At 39.4% G+C, this 22,831-nt stretch overlaps 1 protein-coding gene across 2 annotated transcripts in view; it reads right to left on the minus strand.

The window, feature by feature from the left end:
* LOC110059840 (protein bark beetle-like) overlaps positions 1 to 22,831 on the minus strand; it is a 57,803-nt gene that overhangs the window by 1,055 nt on the left and 33,917 nt on the right. The window contains exons 1-24 of one of the 2 annotated variants that reach the window (XM_020766566.2): positions 22,205 to 22,822; positions 21,512 to 21,668; positions 20,478 to 20,660; positions 19,275 to 19,453; positions 18,413 to 18,542; positions 16,175 to 16,270; positions 15,625 to 15,787; positions 14,689 to 14,920; positions 14,032 to 14,062; positions 13,378 to 13,487; positions 11,808 to 11,914; positions 11,086 to 11,223; positions 10,571 to 10,766; positions 9,467 to 9,615; positions 8,661 to 8,855; positions 6,967 to 7,124; positions 6,066 to 6,183; positions 5,545 to 5,634; positions 4,828 to 4,923; positions 4,184 to 4,273; positions 3,699 to 3,851; positions 2,713 to 2,965; positions 2,115 to 2,284; positions 253 to 1,203 (exon numbers count right to left, since the gene is read on the minus strand). In XM_020766566.2, the coding sequence (XP_020622225.2) occupies positions 253 to 1,203; positions 2,115 to 2,284; positions 2,713 to 2,965; positions 3,699 to 3,851; positions 4,184 to 4,273; positions 4,828 to 4,923; positions 5,545 to 5,634; positions 6,066 to 6,183; positions 6,967 to 7,124; positions 8,661 to 8,855; positions 9,467 to 9,615; positions 10,571 to 10,766; positions 11,086 to 11,223; positions 11,808 to 11,914; positions 13,378 to 13,487; positions 14,032 to 14,062; positions 14,689 to 14,920; positions 15,625 to 15,787; positions 16,175 to 16,270; positions 18,413 to 18,542; positions 19,275 to 19,453 (3,805 nt within the window). In that variant the 5' untranslated portion in view covers positions 20,478 to 20,660; positions 21,512 to 21,668; positions 22,205 to 22,822. Of the gene's footprint in view, positions 1 to 252; positions 1,204 to 2,114; positions 2,285 to 2,712; positions 2,966 to 3,698; positions 3,852 to 4,183; positions 4,274 to 4,827; positions 4,924 to 5,544; positions 5,635 to 6,065; positions 6,184 to 6,966; positions 7,125 to 8,660; positions 8,856 to 9,466; positions 9,616 to 10,570; positions 10,767 to 11,085; positions 11,224 to 11,807; positions 11,915 to 13,377; positions 13,488 to 14,031; positions 14,063 to 14,688; positions 14,921 to 15,624; positions 15,788 to 16,174; positions 16,271 to 18,412; positions 18,543 to 19,274; positions 19,454 to 20,477; positions 20,661 to 21,511; positions 21,669 to 22,204; positions 22,823 to 22,831 lie in introns of those variants that run through there. The other variant, XM_089280633.1, reaches the window with a different exon arrangement.

Raw genomic sequence — 22,831 nt, forward strand, 5'->3', positions numbered from 1 at the left:
AAAACATCTTGCATGCAGCTCGGGTTTGGCTTAACTTTCAAAAGGCCACAAACTTTCTAGAGTGTTGTAAAAGAAAAAAAAATATGTAAAAAAGGTCGTTTTCTATTTGTCCGATTAAAAAAATAACACAGTCGACAAAACGATAAGGCACGTCATGGCCATGTTTTTTTTTTACATGGCAGCGGGGCAAAAGACCCACGACCAATCAGAAAGTACGTTATACTATGAGTGTTTTATTACAGAAATAAATACCTGTGGGTTCTGTCAACTCAGTGGGTTCTGTCAACTCAGTGGACATAGATGTGCTCTCGGTATCACGCGGAGAGGTCAACGTTTCAGGTATCTTCTGCGTAGAAGAGCTGGCAGTTGATGTCAAAGGCTCTTTTGTAGGCAAGCCGTTGTTTTTGACAGTCAGACTTGTCTCCGTCTTGCAGGAAACATCTCCATTATCACTAGCGCTAACAATCAGATGGTACAGTCCTGACGTCAAATTCGTCGTAATTACGGTGATAACGCCAGTTTTTGGATCAATGGAGAACGCGCCGGATTTGGACATGCCATAAGTTATGTCACTGTTTATTCCACTGTCCAAGTCAATGGCAGAAACCTTGGTAAGTGTGTCACCTGGGTTAAGAACCGTGAACTCAAGCTGCAGATTTCCAGATGGCTCGATAAAAGTTGGACAGTTGTCGTTCTCGTCCAACACGGTTATCTGGACGATGGCGACTCCCGATTTCTGCGGGAAGCCATTGTCCGAGGCGACAATAGCCACATTAAATGACGGTGCTTTAATGTTCTCAAAATCTAGCATTGACGTGCTGTAAAGTTTACCAGATGTACCGCCAATGGCAAGACTATTTTCAACCTCTTTGTCACTTACTACCGTGTAAAACACTCGGCCATTTCTTCCCATATCGGTATCGTTGGCATGTACTTGCAGAATCATTGTTCCAACAGGCGAGTTTTCAATGATGGTAGCGTTATAAAATATTTGGTCGAAGCTGGGTGAATTGGTGTTTGGTTTTGCATTCTGATCGCAGTATTTACCGTCAAATGCTGGATAACACGCACACGTATCTGGCAGAATGCAGTCCCCTTGAGAAGAGCAGTTTTTCACAGAACTGCAATCGGGAATGCTGCATGCACGACCTGACCAGGAGTTATTACAGCGACAAAGGTCATATCCAACACATTCTCCGTTTCCTGTAAAACAACATTAGAATGCTCTCAGTTGCTAGTTGTGCGGCTTATGATTAAGCAGGGAGAATTTACAAAACAGAAGAAAACGTTATGAGAATAGACCACAAGTCATGCTCACACGTTTCATGAATTGTCTAGACTAGTACAGACTACGAGTAGTCCTTCTTTGGCTTAGTCCATCGCGCGAGTGACGCAAAAGAACACAGCGCGAGAAAAGTGCGCGAATTTTCGCCCGGCCATTTTTTCCTCGAGGTTTACTATTACGGTCACATTCGACGGACAAAGCGAAAGAGAGACTTCACGTAATCTATGATTTGGCTTATCAGTATGTTAAATAGCCTAATATTTCGAGTTTCCTCATATTTTTTCTAAGTTGATTACCATGTCAGTAATTGGGAAAAACGCTTTCCTAGAACTAGTTGCGGATTAACGATAAAGAAAACAAAGGAAAACTCAAACTGAAGTACCATTGCTTGGATCAAAAAGAGGAACTCTCCCAGATATATATCATGACCAGTTACAGAATGGATAAGATGCAGGAAAAGGTAAAAAAAAAAATCACTCAAACAATTTTGGAGGGTCTCAATGGGGTTTACCTGATAATGATGATGTGGGTTTCTCTTACTGATAGCTGCGCTCCGCGTTCTGCAAAATTTACTGATCTCCAAGAAGTGGGCTGAAATTTTAACTCCTAGCTGAGATATCACTCAGAAACTTAACCCAAAAATATGAATTCCGTTTTTGTGGTTATATCATGGGTTTTGACTTTGTACTGAAATTCTTTAATTTAAACACTGAAGTCCGTTTTCATGTGAAAGAGGCTCTGTACTTAATCTTAACTGATAACTGAAATTCCAGCACCCTAATCTAGACACTCATTTTAAATTGAACAAACAAACAAAAGAAATCATTACCAGAACATGAATTAACAGCTTCGCACGAGAAGTTACTGCAGTCTGTACCATTGTAGCCCATGTCGCATTTACAGAGTTCTGCCTCAATGCATGCTCCATGATTGGAACAATTGTTCACAGTTGTGCAAGTAGGTTGACTACAGTTAGCTCCAGTGAAACCAGTGTAACAACTGCAAACAAAGTACACCCGCTCGGATTTTTAATAAGCGACCACATTCTAGATCTTTTTACGTAATCTAAAAATCCGCGTTTTAATTATTAACATTTTGATTATTTTTCAATTTATTGGTAACCTCTCACTAGGTCCAGAGGTGTTCAAAATTGTAAAGAGGAGAATGGGGAGGGGGGGGGGGGGGGAGGGAGGGAACTTTAATACATTTTACAGCAATGAGGCAGAGGGAGAAATGCGTCTCCGGTCCTACATCCACCAAACTCTATTTGACTTGCATATTGTTTCGTATTGATTTAGAGGCCATGTACTAAATGTAGGCTCGCTAAATTGGACAAATCATTGGTAGCCAGACAAAACAGAGGCTTGTGGTGTGGGGTTTAAAATTACTGTTTTGGCAAGTAATAGCAAGTGTACTTGTTTTATTACCTGCACGACACGTTGAGTAACTCCGTTGAAACACAAACACCACGGCCACTACAGTTTGCAAACTCACTACAGTCAGCCACCACACTGCAGCTTGCACCTAAATATCCCGTGTAACAGCGACAGAAGTTACTTGCAACACACTCTCCTTTCCCGGAACACTGATTGACAGCTGTACAGTCAGGAAGCGCGCAGCTCGCTCCAGTCCAGCCATAGTCACAGGCGCATTCGTCGAGTGTTACGCAGCGTCCATGCTCTTGAAGAAACGCAGTTAAAATCATTAGAACATTACTTATACACGAAGGAAAACCTTGACTAACGGAAGAAAGAAAGCAAATGATAACTGATTGAACCGCAAGCTCGAAACAAAGGTTTAGTGGTACTATGACGAAAATCGCATCTTTCCTATCGCAGCCATTTTAAAACATAAACAAGTGGCCTGTTTGAGAAGATAAATGCTGTTTACTCTACTCAAATATCTCTTTTCGTTCCAGAGATATTCAAGCTTTTAAAATATGCAAATTGGCCCAGTGATGACGTCATACACTCAACCAAACTTTGATCAAATGTAATGAAAAAGATATCTCAGCCAGTTTGTACCACAAATGTTTGATTCTTTGCAGTAAGATTCTACTAAATGTGCTCCACAATTTGAGCCTAACAGTTTGGTTACCATGGCAACGTACTGGGTTCCAGACCTCCCCAATATTAAAGGCATTTCTGGCCCCCTTTGACGTTCCATTTTGATATTCGCAAATAGTGCCTCATATGCTGGATCTAGCAAGCATATAAATATGTCAGCTCAAGTTTGTGGCCTCGTTTAATGTTTTGCGCGCTGAAAATCACTAACATATTGAAATCAAGTGGGGGGAATGGAAAAGAGTGAGTTGCCATGGGAACATAATTTTTTATAGCTGTAGGTGTGTTTTCTGTAGAACTATTAGCCTACCAAGTTTCAACGGTCTGCGCTGCAAATTGACCACTGTTACCTGAGCAATAATCCAAGTGTTCGCATGAGTACTGCGTACAATTGGTACCAGTCCAGCCTACATTGCACTTGCAAACATCATAATCCACGCAGAGTCCATTGCCAGTACAGTTTGATACATTGAAACATGTTGGAATAACACTACAATCTTGACCTACGGAAAATAATAAAACCATAGCATAGCTTTAACACTTGCTGAATCTTTACTATGAATGAATAACTATCGACAAGATAGCATAGCTGAAATGTTATACAGATCTCATAAACGTCCTCACGAAGCCTCTCTCTCCACCTAGAAGAGTAGACGAGTACAGGGCTGGGGTATACGTGTTGGAAAGAAGGAGCGAATTGGAGGGAAGAGGGGGTAAGCTGCAGTGGACTTGTTTCACATGCAGAGAGTCTGTAGTAATACCAAAACCGTAATAAAGTATCAGAACAAATAAACAATTACGGTATTGATTGCTGTGACTGTCGCCAATAACTAACCTATGTATCCAGGACTGCACTGACACACGTCCGTCGTCTTACACACACCATGGACAGGACTTGTACAGTTGTTGACATTGTGGCACTCAGCTGTAAAAATAGGTAAAAGCTAATAAATGCTGATTTATTACAACAGTAACGGCGATTTATTACAACAGTAGATTAACGGGAGATAATTTTTCGAGTGCTAGTTTTGCCATAATACAGCCAATGATCTAGAATATAATGCCCAGAACATTAATATATTTCTGCGGGATGTATATCAATCCCTTATCTATCTAAAGCTTAAAGACTATAAGAACAGAAATCACACTAAGATTGAGAGATAAGATAAGATAAGATAATATATTTCATGTCAAATTACACAGGGGGTGGTCTCCCAGTCCCCCGAGCCAGGAGCTCATGATAAAAGTGAGGCACGAATAAACAATTCTTTTGATTGTACTACTAATCCAGCTGGGCGTCATATATCGAAAATGGCCGAGTAGTCTCGGTTGGCAGAAGAAGTTGATGTTTGTTTGTTTGCTTTTTGTTTTGCTTCTGGTTGTTTTCTCCCTTCAAGAACTAAACAGCATCATTAGATTAAAAATTAAATAGTCCCGGGCTGAAATATTACGAAACAAGGAAGGTGTGGAATTTCTAACCTTTTAGTTCGCAACTTCGACCTTCCCATCCCAATTCACACACACAGAATCCTTTAACGCATTTTCCATGGGCGGTGGAACAGTTTAGACAAGAACCTACCAAAAAAAGAGACAAAGAATAACATTTAGTGAGAGCATAAACAACAGATCCAATTGAAGTGGCGAGACCCAGATTCCTTGGCTGAATGTAAAAATTTGTAAGCATAACGGACTGGCTCTAAATTGACGATTTTATTATAATTACTCGTATAGGAGTTGTTTCTACAGTCTTTAAACGTTCTGTGCAGAACTAGAGCCTATGTGCATAGTAACAAGTGAATCACAAGTGACCTCGGCCGTATAACAAGTAGAAGCCATGGAAATGCTCACGAATAACACTAGTGATTGCGTCTCAAAGATTACAATGCTCAGTAATTGGAGCTCTCATCCTTCGATGAGAGCTTCGATTTGGTGTTGGAGGGGGTGGTGATGGTAAGGGATGCGGCCGTGGGTGGGGAGGGAGAAGGAAAATTAAACTCCATCGTCTTCAGACGTTAACCACCTTCACACCGGACGTTTTTGATATTCAACGACCGGGAGTGGACGGCTTTTACTTGGACCTCCGTTTTTTTTTATTTTTTAATTTTTAAAATTTTTTTTTATTATGAATCTTCGCTCAGTACATTCATGTGCATGAACCATCATCTATTATTATATTAAAAAAAAAAAAATTAATACCTTTATCACAACTTTCTCCTGTCCATCCCTCGATGCATCCACATGTTCCGTTGACACATCTGCCTTTACCTGAACACTGACCTGGACAATCTAAAGAGAAAAAAAAAAATCAGCTAGATTATCATTGATTGCTCAACAACTTTACATTCATTGACTAAATGGCTTGCACACTTTCCCTTCCAGCATCATCGTCTGTTAGAAGCAGATATCGGGATTAATATGAATGTAAAGTCGTTCAAATATTTACGATCTCCTTGTGTGAGAAATAATCGTTTAAAGCTGACCTTTTCCATACAGAAATTTTAGAGAGTTTACAAAACAAGTCTTTTTCGGAAGTTATTTCTAGAAATTTTATGGCTAGTTTATTGGTATCTATCATTTTTTTGGTAGAATTAGAGCCATTTGACTACTGCAGACAACTCCTCTTAAATTAATAAATCATTCCACACAGAGAAACATTGATAAACGTAACTAGTTTCAAGAACTTTAAGTGCGAAAGCATTGAATGCATAAAACTTTACCTCGCTTGAAGGTTTCTTGATCAGTAAACGTTGTATCGTTAGTTATAGCGACGTCAAATATACAGCTATGTAAATCGTTGTCGGAAATGTTCAGAGATTTGCACATGCTTGTCGCTACCTGTGCGAAACATAGCAAAAAAAAAAACGTGCGATAAATTAGTGGGAATATTCAAGAGCCATAAGTCTTCTACGACTCCAAAATGAAACACACACTGTTCGTTTTCATGATTGTAGCAACGATGGTATCTGGAAAGTACTACAACATCGTTTAGGGTACTTAGACTCCTTAGCGTATGAAAGCTGCTGGGATGCTGGTGGATAAATCTAAAACAACCTTTGAAAGCTAACAGCCAGCTATCGGTGCGTGTCGATCAGTTTTTTTCCACTGATAAAGGGTTGTAGTTAGCCTACAACTTACACATTAATCAACTTCCCCTTGTTTGTGTTAAAGTAAGGATAACAACTTTGAGTGGCTGATAAATGGGAAAGTGGGTGACAAAGTGCTCGCTGATTATTTTAGCCTTGTGAATCAATGCAGCGTAAACAAACCAAACCTACAGCCCAGGGGGATGCACACAATAGATATATTTCATTTTGTTCAATAATTTGTGATATGAATGATAGATTTAATGAATGTTTAAAAAAGCTACCACTATAACTAGAGCCGCGTTCTGATTGGTTGAGCAGTCGATTTTCATGAGGCTATGTATGGACTGTAAAACACACGGTCATCGCTTATCATTGGATTTTATTAGTCCGTTTCCGGTCAACATAGCCCTAGCATAGTTTGAGAATCTACTTTAGGGAAAAACGAAGTTAGTTTTGTAAACCTCGGGTAAGGTTGCCAATGATCTCGGGTGGTCCTCCGTCATGCTTCAACTCCATTAACAAACGTTCTTACCTCTAACAAAGAATTTGGAATCCCGTCCAATGAGTAAACGGAAAGATACGATGGATCCGTATATGTCAGATCCATGACGTCTTCGTGGTAAAAGTTTGACGAGTTCCAGGACCAAGAATCAAGTCTCCCTGATCCATTATGGCATGCCTTGATTCTCCCTAGATAATAAAATTGCATTACATTGGTTAGAACGCAGTGTTCATAAGGTAGATATATATTGCCTTACCATACTATATTTAAGAAATACAAAACATGTACCGCGTTTCTATCGAGTTATAGAAACACGAGTTGAAGTTTGGGAGAACGAGAAATGCTGTGGGAACACAAGCCGCAAGCGAGTGCTAGCACAGCTTTTTCGAGTTCTCCCAAACTTTCACGAGCGTTCCTATAACTCGATAGAAACACGGAGAACCTGTTTTCTATTTCTTTTAGAAAACACAACGACGAGAAATTACGTCAATAGCTCGATCGTGCTAGTTCTGTGTTTCTATCGAGTTTTAGTATAAATCTACTAGCGTTCTATCACGAATGCCGTTCTCTGATTGGCTACGCTACTCACTATCTATTCTGTGATAGATATTGAGTAGCGTAGTAGTGTGCCCTTGCTAACAAAATGAAGGCCGCATCTTGGCGTTTTCGAAGTGTCTGTGAAGAGGATTTAGTTTAAGTTTTAAACGACTTGTAGGTTTATACTAATGTATAGATTTAGGTCAGCCTGAAAGCGTAGCTCCTGGGCTGGGTTGTTCAGAGCCCGGTAAAGCTAACCCAAGAAAAGGTAGAATACTTTGATTTCATGTAACTTTGCGGTGAGGCTTTCTGTATATTGTTTGGCCTTCTGTTTTGAATTTTAATAATCACCATATAAACAAAACAAAGCAGCAAAAAAACATTTGTATAGAAGAAAACGTTATAATTCGGTTAACTTTCAATCCTGAGTTAGCGTTAACCGGCTTCTGAACAATCCTGCCCTGTTTTTAACAAGTTAACCTGACATGAGCCCGCGATCCAATCGAAAACCAGCACTTGGTAAGCGGCCAACTTAAAAACAACACGTGACCTCAATGAGCTGTAAACTTTCAGCCCGCGATATGGGTACGTGATACTGGTCAGCGGATACCTTGTTTTGACAGGTGTCAATTGATCATAACATGGATGTCTAATATCAAACAAGTACACGGTAAACCAAGGCTGCATGTCTCTGTCAACCTATTATTTGGAGTATGGCCGCCATGTTGCGCGACTCCGTCGTCGTCGTCGTCGTCGTCGTGCGTACGCGCCCACGAGCAATACCACTAGCCATGATAACCATGAGAAAATCAACTCATGGGTTTCCTTTTCTTTCCTATGTGAGTGTGGGGCTCCGCTAAAGCAATTAGATTATTCGCTCTCGATTTCTATCGCACGATAGTTGACTCGGGCTTCGCCCTCGTCAACTATAACGCGATAGAAATCTCGAGCTCATAATCTAAATAGAATGCTAAATGGAAACATGATTTCAAACCAATCAGCGCGCGTATTTTCTTAGCTATATACCGCTTAGTATATACCACACAGGTAAAGTACTTTTCACACGTTCTGATTGGTTAACTCAGAGGTAATTAGTGAAGTGCTTTTCACCTCCGAGCAGAGATTCAATGAAATCTCCGATCATTGTCGTTTTATGGCCGATTTATTGCGGTAACATTACTGCTTACATGACTCCGCAAACTGAACAGCGTCTTTGTAAAGAATTCTTTCTGGTCCCATGAAGTCATTTGTTGCATTGTTGTCCATGAAGCCACACAGTCCCTCAGTGTGACCTTTGTACGCAGCAGTGGGTGAATAGAGAACATTCAAGTACTGCCTCTTCATCACACGGCTGTGTCGAACGTCAATAGTCACAGTGACTCCTATTAACGAGAGGCAAGAGAAATCACGATTAAATTAGAGACAACCTCGATAAAGCTCGTAACGAAACGAAGGAGAACTATAAACAATCTGTAATTTCGTTCAAAAAAAGCTTTAGCGTATAAACTTACGGTCTACGAACTAGAAGGAAGTGACAGACATACGACATTCAACGTTGATCCACTCTCTACTTGGTATGTTCAGCTTCTCAGGTAAATAAAACGTACTTTTCATCATGATCAACATAACTTGACCACTGACAATTTACAAATTATGATTAGAACAATCAGCCCTATTCAATATTTTCCGCAAACTCCTCGACTCCCAAACTCGTTCACAATACTCCTCGGTTGTCCTCCCGGAATGTAGAATTTAGGCGCAATCAGTCGAAACTATCCGCGTTTAATTTCCTCCCCTTCAAGCTCTAAGCGGGTTTCTTGGTTTCCTGCACTTTGCTTTAAACTACAGCGGCACCAGAGGATGAGGCTATTTTGGAATGGCCACTAGCTGCTCTAAAGACCTTAGAGTAGTGAAGTAACACTGGTACAATTAATGGTCAAACCCTTCCATGGACCAGAGAAGATCTCCGATCATTTGCATATTGCATACTCGCCTGCATCGTACTGCAATGAAATAAGTGCAACACTGTTCTCTTCAGCTTCAAAGGTAAAACGCCTTTGACGATCTAACAAAACTGTGCCATTGTTGATATCGATAGGTTGTGAAGAGTTGCTAGTAATATTTATTAACATTCCATTGATTCTGTTGAGAAAAAAGTATAGAATTAACACTGTCACTGTAATTTTAGCTTCATATTTTGCACATGAACAGAAGTAAGCACTTATTATATTAAGTTGCTTGGTTAAAAATCGGTCTGCGTAATAGATTTAGCCAAGCTTAAAAGCGGAGCTTCTGTTTATAATGAAATGACTTAACTTGAGCCTGCGATCCAATCGAAAACCAGTAACTGGGCAGCGATCAACTTAAAAATAAACACATGACCTCCGGTTGAGCGCTAAATTTGAGCGTGATACTGGTCAGCGGATACCTTGTTTTGACAGGTGTCAATTGGTCATAACATGGACGTCCAATATCAAAGATTTACGCTGTAAACCAAGGCTGCATGTCTCGGTCAACCTATTAGCTGAGTATGGCCGCCATGTTGCGCGCCTTTGTCGTCGTCGTACGAACGCGTCCACGAGCAAAACCGCTCTCCATGATAATCCTGAGAAAATTAATTTATGGGTTTTCTTTTCTTTTCTATATGGGTACGGTGCTCCGCTTGGCAGCTCTTTAGGGCCGCCGGAGAACCGCTAAAAAAATATCAGTTTTCAAATTGTAACACTTTGCCTCAATTTAAAGTATTTGGGGTATAGCTGTGTTAAATACATCATACAAGCAAAAGACTGCAAAGAGATTTCGCGACTTAAAAACAAATAAGTACAGTAAATTCATAGCTAAAGCACTTCAATACAACTTCCATGAAATTCATGCCGCCATGCGAATAAAAACTCAAAAATGGTGCAACGAAATAAAACAAATAAATAAATAAATAAATAAAATAAAATAAATGGCAAGAGAATAAACAAAACTCTTGGAGTGTCCCCAATTAGCCCACATGGGCTAACTAACTGATTGACACTTAAATAAAGTTCTTACTTTATTGACACTTAAATAAAGTTCTAGCTTGTAGGCATGCGTATCCAATGAAACACACCTGAGAATGGGCGTGTCCTGTGCGTTTTCAGTCTTGATTGTCATAACTGTCACTATACTCTTCCCAGCTTTCAGTGCAACTCCACCAATAAGCGACGCTCTTTCATAGTAATAAAAACGAAACTGAAGCCCGAAGTCGTTTTTGACACTTTTACAACCCCAGAATTCTCCAATACCGAAAAAGTCGAAATTTACCCCTAGGAAATAATAATAATAATAATAAAAAACAACAACACAAACAGTCAAGCCTGGAGCATTACATTTTATTTTGTAGATATAGGATCAATTCTGGTATGTTTTGTTTTTCAAGTTTTTAACTTGCATTGCTAATCAACAAGTGATTTATTGCTTGTTTTCAGTCCGTTCCCTGCTTCCTTGTCTGGTGATCGATTGACTGATTTATAGATTGATTTCTTGATTGTTGATTGATTGATTGATTGATTGATTGATTGACTGACTGATCGATCGATCGATCGATTGATTGACTGATCACTAAACAAAACTGTTGCTTCTTACCATCTAAGGTCTCCAGATGCGGGTCTCCTCCGCCGTTTGCAGATATTCTTTCACAATATTCACCTTCCCATCCTCCGAAACACTCACATTCGGCTTCACACCGCGGCAATATGACAGGTTTTCCATTCCCCGAGCACTCTGTCAAATCAAGCGAGTAAAAGCATTTTTTTCCAAACGGTTTAGTTATGTGACATTAGTTATACAAAGTAATTTTTAGGTCAATAAATTCTCATTTGCATTTTGTGGAATCTTATTTCAAATTTCAGACTGTTACTGCGCCTGTCACCAAGACACGAGCTCAGAAGTTCAAAAAATGGCAGAAACATTATGCAACCAAGCCTTTCAATAACGTGTGAACCCTGAAGTTCAAAACTTAAAAGAATAACGATTGCATTTTTCGTTGTCATCAATCATAACTACGACGACAATTAACAACGTTCCTCGAACACAAGAAACATGAAAAATGGGTCAAAATCCACCAATAAAACCAACAAACGTTGCCATTTGAACCTGCTGAAGTGAACACTTGTTTCCAGAGTACGGCAATAAAATAACACAGGTGTTTTTGGAGCAGGCAGAGTTCTCGTGTTTCTGAAAGGCTCAGTAAAGCTTGGAGATAAGACTTATCCTTCAGATATAGCATCGAATTTCTTAAAAGCAAGGAAGTGTACGCTCACAATCTAAGGACAGATATTTTGAACATAGTTTGTTTTTCTACATACCCTGATTGGGGTACATATCGGGCTGGGTGCAGTTAGGTCCCATTCTTCGCCCAGCACAGGCATGATCTTCTCCACATTCAAGTCCCGGGTTCTTACCCTGATTGGAACTTAAACCAAACAAAAGTAACAGAAGTGATCATAGAGCGATTTGTCGTAACATAAACATTAACATGGTCGAACAAACTGCTCCACAAGATGGGATGAAAATCTATTGTATCCATGACCGAAAGATCCTGGGAAAAAGCATTCACCTCCCATAAAAGATTATGTGTAAAAACCAAGCTAACCGCATCGTGGTCACCAAAAACGGAGGAGCTACATCACTATGTTATTACATGTAAATCTGACTTCGACGGTTTACGCTAGGCATCTAACGGAGATACTATGAAGACGGCGTGGACCTCGACGCCTATTAGAAAATATATTCATGTTTTCCTTAAGAATTTCGCAGTTGTCTAGATCTGTTTAGTGTGTGTGTCAGTATAAAAACTTGCCCCTGCCAAAGATGTTAAGAATGCGTTCAGTTCCAAATAGAAACACGGAAAATTAGCCGTAGTGATTCAGTTCTCCAAAAAAACTTGAAGATTGGTTGTCTCACTCGGCGCTGTTGAAGGCTAACAACACGTACAGAGCTGCATTATACACGTGCAGAAAACTCTACTTACCATTCCGCGATTCTAACTTCCTCCGAAAACAAGGCTATCAATTGGTTAAACGTGACAATTAATTCACAGCGCAATCCGTCTAGCAAAGTTAAACTAACCATTCGGTCTCACTACGAGTTCCCACAGGACTTAGCGCGAAAATATAAATATACGATGCTATTCCTAAGAAATTATATTTAACAAAAGGTTTTAATTTCTTTTTTTCAGTCACCGACAGCCGTCATGGACAGCCGTCATGTTGCATAGACCACCCTGAATTTTATTTTTATTTTTATTTTTTTTTCACATTAGAGATTACGTAAACATGACTCCAAAGTATAAATAACACAGGTTATTATTCTAAATTAAAACTTTTATTTTAAAAAAAAGGAAATGGAATGGAAAACGTGCCTTCTATGGAAACGATTTTATTTTTATCTTTATTTTTCATAAACGATTAATTTCAAAATCCGAACTCCAGCGTGAACAAATTCCGCCCCCTACCACCTCTATTCCCTAGGCTTCTCTCAATGGCCTGTCTGGGGTTACGAAATAATGAACCAAGGTTTTCAAATTCTTTGTTCTTTTTCTAAATATATACATTTTTTTTGTGTAGTGTATCCTCAAAGCTTCAGCGATATAAATGTAATTCTTAAATTAGCGTTAGTTTTTTTGTGCTAGTGGTGAGCGTGTGCGTTACTTTTTATAAATTATTTTGGTCTGTACTTTAAAAAGGTAAAAAAAAAAAGAAAGAATTGTAAGTAGTGTACTATTGAGTATTGTATTAGCATTAGTTTTGTACGTAGAAGTTTACATTGTAAGTAGTTTCAGCAGTGTTTTATTGTGTGTTAATAATAATAATAATAATAATAATAATAATAATAATAATAATAATAATAATAATAATAATGAACCAAGGCACATACTCATTTCCGGTCTTCTTTTTCTTTTTCCGCTTCTTTTTGTCTGGAGGTTTCGGAGGATTTTCTACAGGGGGCCTGGGTGCTGGTGGCTTTGAGATGAATCCCTGACATATCTATCAAAAGCAAAATGCAAAACACATAACTGCATGCCGTCCTCTTATATGGGGCTTGAGATAATATCGTTCAGTGACTGAAGTTTTATAAACTGCCTCACCAATCAAAGTAGCATGTCTAATATCTGTCTTTGCTATGGCAATTTATATAATAAGTCAAATTATTCTCGCATTTTTGATTCTTATTTATGATCTATTGGAGGACTGACGCATATACAGATGACGTCATTAACATTTTTTGGTTTCTTCATTATATAAAACAATAGATTCCACGTTAAATTACAGAAGGCGTCAAAATGTGCTAAGAACGTCAGTGACACACTCGGCTATCGCCTTGGTTCTTACCACATTTTGACGTCAGCTGTGATCTATTACTGAACAGTACGCATCGTAACATGGAATTTATATGTTAAGTATTGTCGCAGATTTTTTTGTTTTTTTGTTCAGCTAGTCCGTTACATAAGTTCAGTATTATGTCATCCATCTTTAAATTGCCACTTAAAACTTCGTTTCCAAGTAAAGTGTTGTTTTTTTGTTAGCTTACCTTAATGCTGGAAACTGGACAGACACAATCCCTGAAATTCCATAGGTATATATGACATTAGTGAGTTTCGTTCAAGCTCAAACTAATTACGATAGCAAGATTTTTAAGAAGGTAACAACGCATCCAAGACTACAACAGAAACAAAGTGTGATTTCTTTCAAGCAAAATGAAATATTTTCTGCTGTTTTGGATCATTGTTGACCAGTCAAAGTAGGGCGTTAGCATCTCATTTTCTTCATACAAGCCCAAGTTTTGTTTTCAATTTAAGAGTTTATTAACGTTACATTATAAACCTATTTTACCATGCTAGGATTTGTCACCGGTTTTACTGGATTTTCCCCTCCACAAAACCCAACAGTTCAAAATTCTGGTTATTTTTGGAAACAGTTGGCGAATAGGATCAACTCCTAGGATGTGCCACTGTTAAATTCTCATTCACATCTACGATCATATACTCATAGTGGTTTCCTGTTCTGAAGCTTAATCGTCGTTGCTTAACAGATCTCTTAGCAGATGATTCTTCCAAAGCAGTTTTCGTCTGAATACGGGACTTAGGCGTCGGAAAGGAAGCTACCTAAGATTTTAAACAAGTGCCTCCACAGATCAGAAGATATTGCGACGATAAACTTTGGTGAACAAAAATTATATTGACCTTACCTAGTCCATTTCTTCAGAGAAAATCCAGTGTTAAATGACAATCGCAATTGTTTTTCAAGAAAACCAACTGAGACACCAAAAATCAGGTCAGAAATTCCATAAGAGCCTTCAATTTCAGCTGGTGTTTTTCCCTTGCACTGACTGGAAGGGTAAGCCATTGAAATCCCCGCTTGAAGCGGTACACTCGCAAACAGAGATAAAGAAAGGTCCACTATATCAGCAGCTGCTACAACTAAAGAACGGAACAAAACCATTTTAAAATCTTTTAATCACGATAATTATTATCTGGCTAGCTCCGTGAGTGGGCAAGATGAACCAAATCCTGCGCTGTGATTGCGCACCCGAGCGGGTAAGATGGCGCTAACTGGCCCGCTCGGGACTACCCACCGTGTCCCGCAAGAAAAATTTCCCCGAAAGCCATATAATAAACCCTTTGTTGACTAACCTTGTTCGGTCAAGATAGCTGGATATTGGCCTCGTTCGTTTTATTTGTTTTTTGTTTGTTTTGTTTTGTTTTGTTTTGTTTTGGAATTTATGGCCCTCGACTCTGTCTCGATCCATAAAAAAACAATAACTATCCAGTCATCTTGACCTCACACTTGGTCAATAGCCCATATATCTGGCTGTTATCTGTTGCTGCGTAAAGGATTATTTGTTATCTTCTCGTTGAGAGGCGAAGTGGCCATATGGTTAGTGAGATAACGTCGGGATCGAGGGTGCCGTGTAATTGATTTGCGTTTTTTGGGGCGATACATTTTGACTTCCACAGTGCTGTTATCTACTCAGAATCTCGAGAATAATTAGACAACGACGTGCAATTGGCACGAGGACAACTGAAAGAAAACTTGACGACTTTCCGTGTGTCCACGGCACACGAAAGGATGGGGCGGAATTTACTACAAGACAATAATTCTAGTTTAGATTGGTTTCTCTCACCTATCTTATCTAGTATACTGAGTGACGGCCGCTTTGCTCCATTTTCGAACCTCTTAGGCATCGCTGGCACTTTCACGGAAATCGTGGGCGTTACTGTAATATCTATTTTAGCTCCAGTCTTCAATTTTGGTTTTGGCTTACTCCAGTCAGATCCAAAACTGATCTAAAGTGTTAAAGGAAAGTTAATGAGATGAGAAGCTAAGGAAACAGCAATCAAGTGGACAATAAATGAACTATGGATGGATTTGAAACCCAGACCGTGAGACGCACAAACATAAGGAAGACGGACGACGGACGGACAGTAATGGTAAATATTGGTTAAGTGGCTATCCGCTTGCCTGTCCGACCGACTGGAGGGATGACTGACGTCAGACCGACTGGATGACTGACTGACTGACTGACTGACTGACTGACTGACTGGCTGGCTGGCTGACTTACTGACTGGCTGACTGGCCGACTGGCCGACTGGCCGACTCGCTGACTGGCCGACTGGCCGACTGGCCGACTCTGTCTGTATGTTTGTTTGTGTCTGAATAACTGTCATTCATACCGAATTATCAGTTGTGTAACAACTTCCTTCGCTCCAACTACATTCACCTCCAAGGGATACCCTACCACTGACAGATACTGATCGTCGAAGAGTTCCCTAAAAGAGAAGGGAAAAATTACAACAACTTCAAAAGAAATTGAAACAGAAATCTCTTTTTTTTTTTCATTTGTCTAGTCACTTGTGTATCATATTGACTATCAGAAAGTGCATAGTTCGATGGTAATTAGCCGTGTCAAACACTGTCTTGACAGAACGTCGTTGTTAACCGTTATAAATGCCTTGGTTTTCAGTAAGTTGTACTACTGCTCGAACGTCTGGGCAAATACCACAGAGAAAAATATAAGGAAATTACAGGCTGTGCAGAACTACGCATGTCGAATCGTTAGTGGCGCGAGAAAGTACGATCATGTAACTCCCCACTTAAAAAGTTTGTCTTGGTTACCCGTTAAGGACCAACTATACTACCGCCAAGCTACCATGGCTTTTAAATGCATTTCCGGACACGCCCCCAAATATCTGACGTCACAATTCATTACCCGCGAGCAAGTTACCAAGCGTACAACTAGGAGTGGCCAAAAGCTTGATATACCTTTTTTTAAAACAGCCTCAGGACAAAGAACATTTTATTACAGAACTATTGGACTTTGGAACAATTTAGACCCCTTTTTAAAATCAAGCTGTTCAGTTCAAGTTTTTAAACGTATCTTAAAGAATAAGCTTTTAGACAATTTTGTAAATACTCCCTAAACTTCATTTATTTTTAGTATTTTTCGCGACTACAAAGTTTAGATAATGTTGTAAATGTTTTTTTTAAATTTGATTAATTTTGATTGTATAGTTATTAGTAACTTAGTAATTTAAGTAATTGTTCCTGAAAAGCCCCATTGGGGAGGTAACAATAAAGTATGTATGTATGTACCGAATCTAATGTTACGCTTACAAGGTTTCATGCTGCTTGGAAATTGACATCCGAAAAAAAGAAAAACAAGAAACCCTTTTTTTTTACGAAACAAAAGAAATGTAAAGATATATCAAACATTTCCCTTCGTGAAAATACTCCGCTGCTCATTGGAGTTTAATTTAAAATAAGACGCTGAGGCCCAATAGAAACAATACAAGAAAATTGCGGCATGAGTACTCATGCTGCAATTTTCTTGTATTGTTTCTATGTAAATATTTTATAGTTTTAGTCAGTGTCTCATGAGCATTCTTATAATCGATTGTATATATTTGGGCGCATGCAAAAATTTTACTTTTCAACTTGTAAGTGACCGTCGAGCGGTCGAAACGTCGTTGCTTTTTAACGTTAAATTTTTTAGTGGAATTGAACGATGGCGTTAAATATTTAGCTTGCGCAAGTTTGAGACCATAGGCGCGCTGAACAAATTTAGGAAATTATAGAGATGAAAATGGCCTCAAGTAGTTTAAGGCCTGGGTCAAAGGCTTTTACTGATGAAAATAATTTATTAGTTATATTTCTGAAGCTATAAATGACAATGGAACGAGGTTTAGCACACAGTTAGGTTTTGACGTCCTGAACATTTTAAAGTAGAATTGGTGCCTCTGACACGTCACGTGACATGACACGTGACGTTTAGCGGAAAAAAGCCATTATTTGAGGAATTGGTGGCGGTTTTTAGTAATAACATCCTGCAAAAACGCGTTTTAGATGCAGGTCAATGATTTAAATCTTCTCACGCTTGGAATGACCGTCCCTCTTTTCACAGAAAAATTTTATAGGGTGAAAGGTCCTTTTTTCCAACAAAATTCGACTTTTGATCATTTACATCTTCTATAAACGAAATCAAGGGAGATCATTCCAAACGTAGCATGGTAGGTAATGTAAATCTGCATCAAAAACGCTCATTTATTGATCAATAGAATGAAAATTCACCTCCAATTCGCCGATCTATCAAATTTTAACAAAATGATCACGTGACATGTCACGTGGGCAAAATAATATGTTAAGGCAAGGAGGACGTCGAATGTTACGATCAGGGAAAAGTTCAGCTAGGCAAAACAAATATAACAAGAGATATAGCAGCCCAACCATAATTCTACTTTACATTCCTGACCCAGGTCTTAAACTGCTTGAGTGCCAGGGACTCAACTGATATTTTTTCGACTGTGTTGCACCTTTTTCTCTTCTTACCTTCTTAACGGCTGAAAGAAATTGCCTTATGATTGAGAATAAAGGAAACATCTTTATTAAACATTTAAGAGTATAGTTTTACTTACAGATAGTGTAGCGGTTGCTTGGCCAGTCAACCCTAAGAATATTCCGGCAGGAAGTTTTATTACACCAAAGCGAATGTACTTTGTGCTACCAAGCTGTTTATCCTTCATCACAATAAGATCTCCAGAATACCTTTGAAAGCATTGATTACGAGTTACAAGGTTAACCTAAAATAATATTCTATTGCCACACATTTTTTACAATGCCAGCTGATCAACTACATGATTCAGTTTTCTAATTAACAACTATATTATGAGCTCGAGATTTCTATCGCGTAATAGTTGACGAGGGCTGCCGTCAAGTATCACGTGATAGAATTCTCGAGCGTATAATCTAATTACACTGGTATAAATCTACTGGTCGTTGAAAACTTTATCTAAATCCTCTTCAGACACCTCGAAAACGCAATGAAGCGGCGTTCATTTTGTTAAGAAGAGCACACTGCTACGTTACCCACTATCTGCAACAGAATACATAGTGAGTAGCGTAGCCAATCAGAGAACGTCATTCGTGACAGAACGCTAGTAGATTTATACTAAAACCGAATAGGCAGCAAGGAGTTCCCCGAATTGACTATCGCTTGCACGCTGAAGACTCAATGCTGAATGGAGGAAGTTATCCTTGAGTCTTTCCACCCTTCCAGCAAATTTAATGAGCTGGTAAACTTAACCGATAAATCTAGATGTCCTCTCGCAATTTGTCAATAATTGACAACGGTCCGTTGTGAACATAAAGATACGCTGAAAATGATCCTTGACTTCTAGGTGTCGTTTTAATCAGCTTGAAAAGCACTTATCTGGAGGATTCATTCCAGTATGAATTGGGTATAAGACTGCTATGCACAGCAAGAAAGGTCTTACAAACCTTAATTCCCCATCGACACTAATGTCACAGGAGAAATCCAAACCTCCCTCTAACTTTAAACCGGCTGTAGCGTCCTTAATTCCAAATCCAAACCACTTGGACTCGATCTCAACAAACGCCGTCAGACTTAAATAGGCAGACATGGAGACCTGGATTTTTGCATTTCCCGTAGCCAGCATCTGTGGAAGAAGCGTTTTAAATATGTCCTTGCATAAGGAAAAAGCAAGCAAACAAACAAACACAAAACTATCGTGAGTGAAAACTAAAGTTACAGTCAGTGACTAAAACGTTATAAATATGCTCTTGCTTATTATGCAAAAAAATCTGAACTTTCTCGTCGGTAATGAAATAACTTTAAACTTCCTGCCAGCGAAATTTACCTTGTAATGAGATAACGTAAGCTTGCTTATCAGTTTTGACTATTTTTGCTGGTTTGCCAACGTTCAATAAAATAATGAAACCAAAGATGGCTTATCCGTCATTCCCGGCTTTGTCAAATGGCATCCACACTCCATGCAAGGGACCTTCAACTAAATATTTTTGGACCTGCTTTAAACCCTCGTCTCAATCTCATCAATAGTTCATCAAGTTTAAACACAGGAAGTCATGACCCTGATGGAGTTTGGATATCTGATTTTAATTAGCATAGATTTTTACGATTTTTACATTTCCGTTTTCTCCTTAGTTTTTGTTTCGATTGAGAAGATATATCAAACACTAAAGACAGTGTTTGACCACATTTCCAGACACCACGAAGTTCGTACAAAAATACTCCGCTGCGCGTCGTATTTTCAACTCTCTTCTCGGTGTTTGAAATGTGGTCAAACATGGCCTTTTGTGTTTGATATATTAGTTCTAATTTTTATTGTAATAAGTTTGATACTCTAATAGTAACATGGCGTGGGCCCTGGCTCCCCCTCCACCCCAAACTGGTCCCAGAAGACCAAAAAAGCACGATGAACAGGGGTATATAACTTCTATTATTATGTTCAAGTCAGAACAAATAATAGAAGGGAGTGAACTACTAGGCAAGGACTGCGGTGGTCATATGTGGCGAGAGGGGAGAGTGAGAGTCGGGCAGTATTGATAGAAGAACATTTGACATTTTCAAATATCACTCTCTTAATGTAACCAGGAAACCATGGGCCCCTGACGTAACGCTATGAGATGACTACGGGTCTCCTGCCTTTTAAATATTAATACCTTGTGACTTATCCTGGATTGAAAGCTGGCTAAATCAATTTCTTTTGACGAGCGTTTTGTCCTCCTGTGGTGGCTTTGTAATCGACTTACATCCACTGCGGTACGAACGGTTCCATTTTCATGCAGTTCAGCCGAAATCACTTCCACAAGGAAAAAATCACCATTGGAAATAACCTTTATAACCTATATGAGAGAAAAATCAAACCCAGAGAGGCTGAACAACAACAGCAACAACAACAACAATAGCAGGAGGAAGAAGGCAGATTGTAAAAGGGATCTCTTAGTGAGGGAGAAGGGGAGAACGGAAAAAGATGGTCCTCTCTTCTCCCTTCATGAAGGGTTTTCCCATTTTTTTTTTCTTATAGGGCTGACCAATAGTAAAATCCGAGAGTTGCCAAGAAGTCGAGACCTTTGACTGCGAAATTCGCCACAAAATGTTCTTATTCCGATCAGATAAAACTTGAAGTGATGCAAGTTCTTCTGAGTACCATTTGCCACGCCTTCTTACTGCAGTTTGAAGCGGTTTTGACAATAAAATTAACGTGTTCAAGTAGATTTGGGCGTGTCCCTGAAACAACGAGAAAACAGTTAAATCTGTTGGGTAAAGTCTGCATACGAACCAGATGGCCCATCAGGCCCGAGCTAATCCTGGTTTCTGTAGCATGAGGCGACTGGGAGTATATCTACCGCCCCCTACCTCCCACCCCTATTCTCTGGATGGGATGCTAGTCTATCGCAGGGTTACCCCTCAGCATTAAATTCGGCGGTACCCAATTATACACCTGGGTGGAGAAAGGCACTGTGACAATAAAGTGTCTTGCCCAAGAACACAACACGGTGTCCCCAGCCAGGACTCTTACCCGGACCACACGATTCGGAGGCGAGCGCACTAACCATGAGGCCACCGGGCTGTTGACATGTTAGAATTAATCCATTCCAGGCCACATAAGAGAAGAAACTGCTAGTCTTTTAATTTGTCAATTAATTGCAAATGGAAGTCAAAGTACAATTTGCATTTTTTCCTTAGGAAATACCTTTGCGATGTAGCCACGGCTTGGCCTTCCTACCACTGAGTCATTGATTGCAAAATGTTCAACTCTTTCTCCCGCTGCTGAAAGCACGAGTCCAGGGTTGTTGTCTCCTCCGCTACAGAACACCGACTGGGAAAATGTCTGTCTACTTTGTGTCAGTCTGGTTGGTTTAGAAATAGATAAAGCGAGGAATTATTCCTTATCATTGCTTTGTTATTGTAGACACAAGCGTGTCGTCCATGGCTCCATGTGTAGTCTATGGCCCCATTAGTAGTCCATGGCCACATGGCTCCGCAGAACGCAAGTATAGATGTACATATTATCTATAAGTAACTTATATTTGGGGCAAGCCAAGGCAGATTTTTCGGCATTGTTCTTCTTTCTTTATTTTTACTTAATAACGTGAAATGTGGTCGAAGTCCTTTGTACTAGGTGCCAAGGTGCAAAAAAGAAAAAGCAAACAAACAAACAAACCGGAGGGAGGGTTGGGGGAAGGGAAGAGAGATAATCAGGAAATTATACCATAATTTGGACCACTTTGCTTATACTTTAGTATGCCACACTTCTGTGATATTTAAATCGCGTACTTAAGGTCTTTCTTAAAAGAACATTCAGCAACATGACAACTTTATTCTAGTATTAAAACTTGTTTCTAAAAAGAAGAAACAAAAAAAAATTATTTTAATATCACTATACCTGGTGGAATTCAACTGAGAATTCTCGTTGCATCGCTGAAACTTTGTTTCCAAGTATCCTGTGTCGTTGGTTTTATGAACTGAAACGAGAGTCTCGATGAACCCACCACTCACGTTTGACGCTACAATGTCGCCTTCCTTGGGGACCGTGAGGTTTTTCTCTATCACCAGGTAATAAGAGTGAACAATGGAGTTTCCAATCTCGTACGTGTGCCCAAGACATTTGTACACTGGAATTTAATAACACAATTTCATCCATAGATATACTCAAACGAATGGCTTTGGAGACAGCTCATTATCGAATCGGGTTCTCCTCTACATCCTGACTTTGTTTCAAGTCAGCAGCTTGAAGAAAAGGATTCTCGTTCTGCAACATCTTATGGCTAAATAGGAGTGAAGCTTATTTATTTTGTTCGCAAGGTGGTGCATGGCTGCAGTAAAAGTTCAACTGGCATACATCACACCTACTTTGAAGAACAAAAAGAAAACACGTCTTCCAAATTAAGGCCTACTTTAATTTTTTCCTCACCTACATTGTACATGTTTCTTAGCATTCCATCAATCCCTGAGTAAAGTAGAGCTAAGATCTATGTTAAAAAAAAAAAAACACTGTAGGGAAAACGAACCA

This window comes from Orbicella faveolata, unplaced genomic scaffold, assembly GCF_042242905.1.
Source record: "Orbicella faveolata isolate gen_17 unplaced genomic scaffold, um_ofav_v1 contig_48, whole genome shotgun sequence".
NCBI lineage: Eukaryota > Metazoa > Cnidaria > Anthozoa > Scleractinia > Merulinidae > Orbicella > Orbicella faveolata.